This window comes from Solanum verrucosum, unplaced genomic scaffold (assembly GCF_900185275.1).
Source record: "Solanum verrucosum unplaced genomic scaffold, falcon-dt-bn FXZP01000197.1, whole genome shotgun sequence".
In the NCBI taxonomy this organism is placed as follows: Eukaryota; Viridiplantae; Streptophyta; class Magnoliopsida; order Solanales; family Solanaceae; genus Solanum; species Solanum verrucosum.
This window is the reverse complement of record NW_026020363.1, coordinates 1,470,291-1,481,272: the sequence shown is the minus strand read 5'-3', so window position 1 is coordinate 1,481,272 and position 10,982 is coordinate 1,470,291. Positions and strand designations below refer to the sequence as shown.

Below are 10,982 nucleotides of genomic sequence, written 5' to 3'. Positions count from 1 at the left end.
ATTATCCCACCAACCTCTTAATTGACCCGTAAAACCTGCAATAATCATTTTGCAAATAGTCCTGTCAGTGTTATTAACGCTCTTGCAGATGGTACCATACATAAGCATCCTATGAACTAAAATAGTTAACTGTCTATCAGTCAAACCATCGAGATTCCATTCATAAATCTCACTTCCACAATAAGAGGTGTTAGTTTGATTCCAATCTCTTTCCTCTATTAAAACATCTTGAGGAGTTGGTCTGGGATAATAGTAAATTTGCATACTAGGTTTTCTAGCATACGTATTACCACTATTCTTCTTTGGATATCCATAAAGTTTATTAACTTCCATTTCCACTTGTGTCTTGAAAGCGAAAGTGGCTTCCATTTCATCTGCAAAATCATCAGCGAGGCTTATCGATTTCGTACTTGCATCAAATTCTGAAAACTTTTTTCTAAAAGGCTTTCAAGATCATGAAGAGGTCTAAGAATAAAATCCTGAATCTCAGGAGGTCTTTGAATAGGGACATCAGGCTATTTGGACGTAGATGCCTGTTCAGAGACTTGTTTCGCTGATTTTAACTTGTCATCAATTTGAATAATAAGATTAGTTAGATTATCTAACTTCTTATCTAGAGAACAAATATGTTCACCAATGACTTTAACATACAAACCCAAATAATTATTTTGAGAAATAAGTTGATTAATCTCGTAAATACTTATTGCGGCACCTCATTATCAATAAATTTATGAAAAGCAGTAAAAGTAATACCCGTATTATTTGGTAAAATAAACAGAGCTTGAGGAGGATAAATGGATTGAATAATTTTACCTGATTCATCTTTGTAAGATCGTTCAAGAACATTGATGAATAAAGGTAAATAAGTGGTTATAAACCAAGGCACAAAGAACATAATATGATTATGTAATGCACAAGTTTCATAAAATTCTTGAAAAAATATTATTTAAATCTTCTCTACTGTAAGTGTCAAAAAACCAAGTTTTAAACCGGTTCCATTTTTCATTTAAAAATTCATTTTGAATATATTTTCTTGCTAGTGAACCTGGACTAAAGTCAATTTGATGTTCTCTCATCATTAAGCATCATTAAAATTAAAATCCATATCGGATATAGAAGGAATATCTTATCAGAAACATTAGATGATTTATCATTTGTTTGAACGATGTTTAACCGAGGATTAATTTTAATTTTTTATTTTTCTGCAGATATAACTGTTGATAAAGTATGTAATGAAGCAGCTCGATTTCTAGCTGGACCATAACAAGGTTATATCGGAGAAATATGTTGAATAGCCAGTCTTCTATCAGAAGCAAAAGAATGTCTACTATAAGGAATACTTTTTTCATCAAACTGCATATAGATTTTTTTGTCGAAATTTTAACTAATATGAGAATATTCAGAATTGGTGACAGCATCTGTCAGTTGTTCAAGGGGTATAACAGAATCTAGAATCCAAGTGATAGGAAAATTAATTTCTTCCCATTTTATAGGTCTTCTAATAGTGACCTTAAATCTGGCGAAATTAGTTTCTACCAAAATAGTTTGATCAGATGTATCATATAACTTACATCTACGATTCAAAGTAGCAAGTAATTTATAATAAATTCTATATGACAAGCAGATTAATTCAGAACTAGCTGCATAGTTATAGCCATGCGTCTTAACATTCAAAGTTAAAGCATCTAAGATATTAGAATCAGTCAAAGATAACTGCAAATTTGGATGAGCATTAAAATAAACTGGGCCATAGGCCACTGTAGATTATATCAAACCCATCAAAGACTGTCGAAAATTAAGATTTCTTGCGTCACGAAGAGCAGCTAAGAAAGTCTCTGGTAACCCTTTAAGAGTCAAAGGCTTGAAAGCAATTTGAACCATGCCAATATGCAAGAATTTATATTGAGATTTATAAAATTCAATATCACGCTTATTTAATAAACGAATAATTTGTTCTGACGTGTTTAACGCCAAAGATTGCTCAGTTGTTTTAATCAACTGTTTATTTGAGATTTTATCAAACCAACCATAATCATAAATAGTTTTTATATTAACTTTCAGAATAGTCCATTTGTTTAACAAATCAAGGTTTTGAGCTATATCTACCTCTTCTAACCGAGTACTTTTAATATCTTCTTGATCCATAAAAGAGAGAATATATCTTATGCTGAAATTCTTCACATCAATTATTTATATATACCATGAAAGTTCCTAGGCATGGTACCGAAGCGGATAAGCTTTACACTTCTTTTTACATACCAACGATACAGGATCACTGACCTGGCGGTGGTCCGCCCAGTCATAGATCAAGCAAGTCAATATCCTTAGAGATAGTCCAACTACATAAGAATCGAAATACACAAGAATTTTAACATAGTTTCTCAGACTGCATAGTTTAATTATTTTACCCAAGCAAAGGGCCTGTCAAGAAGCTAATACATACTTTTATTGAACCCATGTGTCTGATAGTTCTAACCGGGTATCAGGCGCCCTACTTATCAAACTCCTTTTCGGGCTAACAACCACGGCTCATCAGACGGAGTCACAAAGACAAAGCCAATAAAAGTAGTACTAGATCCGACTGTAGCTCAATCTCAGAACCAAGTCGAGAAGCCATACTAAAATTCTTCTATGTTTAAATAAAGCTTAGATCCGTTCATGGTTTATATATAAGAGAAGTTAGTTATCCGGCATAGATATAATTTTTTAGCCGGACATAGTCACGGCTTAACTCAGAGATAAAAAGATAAAGCTGAAAATAAAAGGAAGTACCTTATAGTAAACACCACTCTTTATTGCTCCGAACAAAGTCCGGCAAGCTTACAATACTTAGAAGATGTTACAATAGCGAGAGAAAAACGTAAACAAGAAGAGGTGGTTTCTAAAACCTGCCCTAATTAAAGAAAAACAAACCTATTTATAGAAAAAAGAAAGCATCTTTGTACAGGATACTGGGCCCCTATCTGGGTCCTGGTAATAGTGTATCTACTGTACATGAGCAGTGTATCTCCTGTAGGTGAACAGTGTATCTACTGTAGGTGAACAGTGTTTGCTACAGTAGTGCGGGCCTGCTACCGACGTGGATAAGCTTTACACTTCTTTTTACATCTTGTCCTTTAATTTTGCCAAAAAATCTTCGGCTTTCTTCAGTGCATCCACTGGTGCTTCTTCTTCATATGGTTGTGCTTCGTGCATATTTTCACTTGTTTCACTACGCATTGATGAATCTGATTTTGCGTAATGACTTATATTTAGAAGAATCTTTTTCTTTACTTCTTCTAGATAATTCATAATCATTTCATTTTGTTCTCCTTCATCATGATTAGAAATTTTTCTAGCCATATGTTTTACGGAGGTTGAGTCATCAGTCATAATTCCTTTATTAGGAATTGATTTATAATCGTGTATGGTTTTCGTTATTAGATCCAACAGTTCTTGTCCGTATAAAGACTTTGTTTGAGGATCTTTCTTCATCAACTTGTCCCATAAATTATTATAATAAGTTCTGTATAGGCAAGGGATTTGTTCCTCAGTGAAATCTACTTCTGGAACCCATTTATGAATCTATGGAACAGAGAATTCTATAAAAAAGTTAAACTGTGGTAATAACTAAAAAGGATATCTTGGCCAAAGGGAATTGCATAGAGTGATAATTATCTCTCACCTTTGATAGTAAGTTTATGAATTTGAGCAATTAAAAAGTTAAAAAAAAGATGAACATTTCTAAAAAATGATAAGAATAAAAATATAAAAAGATATGTTGCAAACATAAAGCCTAGACACATATAATGATTACATCGTGAATAGTTGAGAATTCAACAATCATAATTGAGAAAAATAATGAATATGAAGTACTATCCCTTTTCTCTCTATTTCCTTACCACTTCCTTCATAAGATAAACTTACAAAATGTAAGGTTAATCATAATAGCATGTGACATAGAAGGTTACATAAAGAAGGTTTGATGGCTTGTTATAGAGCACATAAAGATAGATCAATATTGAAAAGCAAAAGGCTCAAATGGCCAAACAAAAGAAGAAGAAGAAGAAGAAAAGCTTACAGAAATCCGGGAAAATTATATTTTATTTCGAAAGTTTCTCCAATTATAAAAATTTCAAAATTTTCATTGCTCTCGAATACATTCCTTGGTTGTTCGATACATTGCAAATGATACACAAGTTAATGGGAGGGATGTATCTGAGAGAGGAGAGATGTATTCGAGAGCGGATAGATGTATCCGAGGGGGATAAGGATGTATCCGAGAGGGGAGAGATGTATCTGAGAGGGTATAAGGATGTAACCGAGAGGGGATAATCATGTATTCGATAGGGGATTTTTATTATTTTTTTATATGATAGGAGATTTTAGAGATTATGGTATCTTAAGTTGTGTATTGATGTAATCTTTCAAAAAAAAAAGAAGGTGTTTTTAGGCTCTCCTATTTCAAGAATTGCTTATATTATACATTTGCCTAGCATTTTATATATGACGAAAAAGATTAATTCAATAAAATATATCGGACTTGTATTAGGAACTAAGAAAAGAAATAATGAACTTTCTACTAAAATAACTCTTCAAAAAATTACTTTGTGTACTACAAAAGTACATAGATATTACACGTTATAGTTGTCAATACGTTTGAAAAAATACTAAAATATTATTTTATACATCGTGATTTCAGTTGTTATTAATTTTAAACAAATCAAAGTGTCTCACAGATTATAACAGAGGGGGATAAAATGAAGGTAGGCATAGCAATTTGAGCAATGGTATGAGCAGTAGGGGGGGCCATGATTTAACTAATAAAGTTTAAAATCGCATAATTTTAACCATGTATAATCAGGATAATTTATCGCCAAAAGAGGTAGTGTTGAGTGTGTGAGTGTATAACATATGGGGCTAAATACGAAATATACAAACTAAAGTATTGGTAGTGTAAATATATATATTAATAAGTAGAGGAGTGAGTGTGACAAATACTCTTCTCCACTTCCAGTCGTATCGTATAATTTTATAATTTTGAAACTTCGAATGAAACATCGTCACGCCAAAACAGAGAGAGAAAGAGAAAGAGAGAGAGAAGAAGAAGAAGAAGAAGTCCTTCAGACAATCACTCTTCTTGAGCATCGCTTACTCCTCTGGTAAGAACTTCCTCAATTATTTTGATCAAGTTTTTTCTTCGCAATTTAAACATGGAAGATGAATCTGTGCTTCAAGGTTTTGATTCAGACGCAATTGAACTAATCTGATCTGGGTCGGTGAAAGACTTTGTTCTAATCTTGCTTAGGCATGGAGCTATTGTTTAAGTTTCTAATTTGTTAAATTTTATTGATTTTTTTTTAATTGTATTTTCAAGATTTCATTTTGGATTGTGGGTAATTTTTAAGTTGTGTTAATTTTGTAGTTTTTGTGGAGAAGAATGTTATCAAGAATGGATTCTAGGAAAAAAATTGGTGAGAAGCCTGGAAATGGGAAGTTGTTGAATGATATTGAAACTATAAGTAAAGCCCTATATTTGGATAAAACCCAACCTCGGCTTTTGATGTCTACGGCCAGTAGTCGTTCTAAGTCTGTTGGGAGAGCACGTTTACCGGAGCCCAAGTCGAAGAATAAAGATAGTGGTAGAGATTTATTAGAGAAGGATAGTAATAAGAAGTCCACATGGAGTTGGAAGAGCTTAAAGTCATTAACTCATGTTAAAAACCAAAGGTTCAATTGCTGTTTTTCGCTTCAAGTCCATTGCATTGAAGGGATACCAGCATTTTTTAATGACCTTAGTCTTGTCGTGCATTGGAGGAGGCGAGATGGTGAGTTGATGACATGTCCTGTGTTGGTTTGTGAAGGTGTAGCTGAGTTTGAGGAAGAGTTGAGTTATACATGTTCTATATATGGCAGTAGGAATGGTCCTCATCATTCAGCAAAGTATGAGGCAAAACATTGTTTGTTGTATGCTTCAGTTTGCGCTACTCCTGAACTTGACTTGGGGAAGCATCGGGTTGACCTTACCAGGTTGCTTCCTCTTACACTGGAAGAATTGGAGGATGAGAGAAGCTCAGGTAAGTGGACAACTAGTTTCAAATTGTCAGGTAAGGCTAAAGGGGCAAGTATGAATGTTAGTTTTGGGTATCATATAGTGGGAAATGGGAACACATCTGGCACGCTTCCTAGCAATAGGGATGTTCTTGAGGGGCGGAACTTGAGGCAGAACAGTGGTGCGGCAAAGCTTCTTGCACAATCTGAGGAAAGTGATGAGCTGAGCATAATAAGGCGATCTGGAAGCCTTCCTGCTTGGTCTTCTTATTCACAGCAGTCTGCAGAAGATGTAAAAGATCTTCATGAGATTTTACCGGTGCCGAATTCTGCCCTCTACAAATCTGTAGAAGTGCTGTATCAGAAGTTTGAGGAAGAGAAGTTGGAAGCTTCATTTGAGTTCAAACCAGAGATTGATGTGTTCTCTAATACTGTTGATAACCTCAAACCAGAATTGGCCTTGTTATCAGATCCTGTGAAGGGAAATGTTGAAAACGAGTGTGAAATTGGTGATTTTTCTGTTATAGAGCAAGGCATAGAACATCCTTTGAAGGAACTGGAGGGAAAAGAAGACGATTCGGTGAAATCTGTTGATGATGCTGTGACAGAAAGACTTGTACCTGATAGTACCTTGAAGATGGCCATTGAAGAGGAGGCCCAGCCTGTACTATTGGCCAAGGGTCTTGACAGTGAGAATGAAGACCTTGCAGTGAGTGCCAACAATTTTGAGACAGATGAGTCAGCAAAAGAATTAATTATGAGAGAATTGGAATCTGCATTAAACAGTTTCTCTGACTTGGAAAACGAGGGATTATACTCTCAGGAACATGAGAATGAAGTTATAAATAATGATGGTTACTTGGACGCTAAAGAGAACTATAAAGAGCTTAGGAAGGGAAAATCCCTCAGCGTGGATTACATTACTGAATCCGTGGCTAGTGATTTCCTGGATATGCTAGGGATTGAGCATAGTCCATTTGGCCCAAGTTCTGAGAGCGAGCCTGATTCCCCACGAGAACGATTATTGAGGCAATTTGAGAAGGACACTCTGGCTGGTGGGTGTTCTTTGTTTAACCTTGATATGGACATTGAAGAATTTTCTTCTGATGCTCCAAGTGTATCTCAGTGGAGGAGCATCTCTGAGAATTTCGGTTACTCATCTTCTGCACAATCGTATGAGGAGATACCCAAGATAGCAATTGAGGAAACAAGTAACAAAACAAGAGCTTACATGTTGGAGGACTTGGAGACCGAGGCTTTGATGCGTGAATGGGGCTTGAATGAGAAGTCATTTGAATGTTCTCCACCAAAAAGCTCTTGTGGTTTTGGCAGCCCAATCGATATGCCTCCTGAAGACCCTTACCAATTGCCTCCTCTTGGAGAAGGCCTAGGAAACTTGCTACAAACTAAAAATGGAGGATTCTTAAGGTCAATGAATCCTGCAATTTTCAATGATGCTAAGAGTGGAGGGAGTTTAATAATGCAGGTATCCAGTCCGTTGGTGGTGCCTGCAGAAATGGGGTCTGGTATAATGGACATACTGCAGCACTTGGCCTCCATTGGAATAGAAAAGCTCTCGATGCAGGCAAGTAAATTAATGCCTTTGGAAGATATAACTGGGAAGACAGTGGAACAAATTGCCTGGGAAAATGCACCGAGCTTAGGACCTGAAAGGTTTGTTGTTCTGTTTACATGTTGCATTTTAGAGTTGGGTTGCTGTTTCCTTACTGCAAATATACATATACTTGCACCTACTTATTTCTTTTATGAAATTGTTTTGCAGACAAGATTTATTCCAACATGAGTTTGAATTTGGGCAAAATATGGAAAACATTCAAAGTAAAAAGGCAGAATCGCATGGACCAATGTCTAGTAAGTTGGAAACAAGTTCTACCACTCACATGGACGCCGAATATGTATCCTTGGAAGATCTTGCTCCTTTGGCAATGGATAAAATTGAAGCCCTTTCAATTGAGGGTTTGAGAATACAGACAGGCATGTCAGATGAGGATGCGCCTTCAAACATCAGTGCTCAATCTATTGGCAAGTATTCAGCCTTTGAGGGACAGAAGGTCAATCTGGGTGGAGCAGTAGGTCTGGAAGGGGCAGGTGGATTGAAGCTTCTGGACATTAAAGACAATGGTGATGACGTTGATGGGCTTATGGGCTTATCTCTGACACTTGATGAATGGATGAGGTTGGACTCGGGAGAGATTGACGATGAAGATGAGATTAGCGAGCGAACCTCCAAACTGCTGGCAGCTCATCATGCTATCAGCACAGACTTGTTTCAGGGCAGGTCAAAGGGAGAGAAGAGACGCGGAAAGAGTAGGAAATGTGGTTTGCTGGGAAACAACTTTACAGTGGCACTAATGGTGCAGCTCCGTGATCCCTTGCGGAATTATGAGCCAGTTGGTACACCTATGCTTGCTCTTGTCCAGGTAGAGAGAGTGTTTGTACCACCTAAACCTAAGATATACAGCACAGTTTCTGAGGTTAGAAACAACAATGAAGATGATGACGATGAATCTGCACCTCCGAAAAATGACTCGAATGTGGACATCAAAGAAGAGAAAATCCCCGAGGTTGAGTCAATCGCACAGTACAAAATAACTGAAGTGCATGTTGCAGGTCTGAAGAGTGAGCAAGGTAAAAAGAAATTATGGGGTTCCACAACTCAAGAACAGTCTGGCTCTCGTTGGTTGGTTGCTAATGGAATGGGAAAGAAAAATAAACATCCATTTATGAAGTCAAAGGCTGCTAACAAATCTTCAAAGGAAGCTGCTTCATCAGCAACAACCACTGTGCAGCCTGGTGATACACTATGGAGCATATCTTCTAGGGTTCATGGTACAGGCACTAAATGGAAGGATATAGCAGCACTAAATCCACATATCCGGAATCCAAATGTGATACTACCTAATGAAACAATCAGACTGAGGTAGTGGTGGAAACTTTGTTATTCATTGGGACGAAGTGACCACCCAAATGCAGCTGCAAGTTTATATTGAACATGAAAGAGCTTGTGAGTTGTGCAGGAGACAAAGGATTGACGTGCTCTGCCTAAATGTCTCTGTACGTCCATTGCGATTGTGCTGAACCAGTGTATGTTTGTGCAGTTGTCAAGGAATATATTGCTAAGTTTTTGTTCTCTTTTGTAAATGTGCTTGATTTTGTACATGGTTAGCTGTTGTCATGTACTGAGAATCGTGTGATTCCTGGTAATAATAGAAGATTTGTTCCTGATGTTGTGATTTTCCTTTGAATCATATTTCTATTAGCATAAGTCATAACCTATTTCAGCATATGTTTTAAGTTATTTGTGTTCAGGAGCTACTACTCATTTGGTTTGAATACTAGAGACGAGTTATTTTTTATTCACTCTTTTGCTTTATTCTATTCAAACAAAAATAATAATATTTAGCTTAAATATTTTGTATGTGCATTCTCGTGATTGTACTGTGTTTGTTTAAAAACAAAACTTACATCTTAAATTGTTAAAGTAAAAGATGATTTATTATTTGTATCATTTCATTTAAGCACGTGACACTCTTAAATTGTAAGATATGTAATTCAGTATGTAAACAAACATAAGAAATAGTCAAATAAATTCATAAATGAAGATTATATTTATATAGTGAAATTTCTTAGTAGAAAAATATGAAGAATTTTCATAAAAATAACAAGTAGCGAAAGTTGTGGATATTATATACATAGTACTAAAAATAATGTGAATATACATGGAAATGAAATATGATGTATAAAAAGAATTTAAAGGAATACTTTTGTCATGTTTACAATTCCACCCAAAAGTAGAGATAAATTATCCCAGTACTAATAATTAATCGTGGAGAAAAGACATAAAGTCACCACTAAAGTTGTCTCGGATTTTCAAACAAACACCTTAACTTTGCAATCGTCTTATTACCCCACTAAACAATTTTGAACAGATATTATATCATTTTTTGTCCACCTGACATAGAGAGTGGTGTGCACTCTCTCAAAGAGAGTGAACAATCTAAAATAACTAATATAATTTTATTTTTACAAGTATTTTATTATAAACTATATTTTCTTATTATTTTAACTTTTTTTCCTTTTTATTTTTTCTCTTCCTTTCTTCCTTCTTCTTCAAAAATTCATTGTCATTTCCATTGAAGCTTCTCACTTTCAATGCCACCATTTTTATCACAACTTCACCTTCCTTTTTTACTATATTAGTTTTACTCTCTTTAATTTTAAAACTTTATCAAAATATTTTCTTACATTTCGAACAATTTGATAAACCCATTAGATTTCAAGATGATTAGGAAGTATCATATAGTTTTTTTATCCAATTTCAATTAAGTTCTTTCAAATTTCGAGAAATTCATTGATTCTTTTAAAATTATCATTTCTAATTTTGAAGTTATATATGAAAAGGAGTAGTTGATGATACCTTCATAATTTTAAATTTTCTTAGAAAAATAATTAATTTTGTTATCAATAATTCAATAAAGTCTAAAAAATAGTATGAATTTTATAATGAATTTGACCAGAGAAGAAGAAGAAAAAGAAAAGAAAAGAAAATGGGAGTGGAGTGACTTGACATGGAGGGTTGGGGTGAGGGTGGGAGGTGAAGAAAAAGAAAGAAAATAGAGGGATGAAGTGGGAGGTGGAAGATGAAGTGAAATTTAAGATGAAATCAAAATTAAAATAAGTCAAAAAATAAGAAAGAGAGAAATAAAGAAAACCCTAAAAATGAAAAAAAAAATTAATTAAATTAACACGTGTCATGCAATGATTGGTGTGTGAACACACTTGCTTCTTAAAATCTGGTGTTGATCGAAAAATGATATAATAATATCTGTTCAAAATTGTTTAGTGGGGTAATAGGACGATTGCAAAGTTAAGGTGTCGTTTTGAAAATTCGAGACAACTTCAGTTGTGACTTTATGTCTTTTTCGTGAGAT

General features: G+C 34.9%; 1 protein-coding gene across 1 annotated transcript; it reads left to right on the top strand.

Moving 5' to 3' along the window:
• The first annotated feature begins 5,123 nt into the window (after positions 1 to 5,123).
• On the top strand, positions 5,124 to 9,011 carry LOC125837792 (protein PLASTID MOVEMENT IMPAIRED 1-RELATED 1). Its single transcript, XM_049516865.1, has 3 exons — positions 5,124 to 5,141; positions 5,405 to 7,704; positions 7,814 to 9,011. Exons 2-3 carry the CDS (start codon positions 5,420 to 5,422, stop codon positions 8,973 to 8,975), a joined length of 3,447 nt encoding a protein of 1,148 aa, XP_049372822.1. The 5' UTR covers positions 5,124 to 5,141; positions 5,405 to 5,419; the 3' UTR covers positions 8,976 to 9,011.
• The last annotated feature ends 1,971 nt before the right edge of the window (positions 9,012 to 10,982 follow it).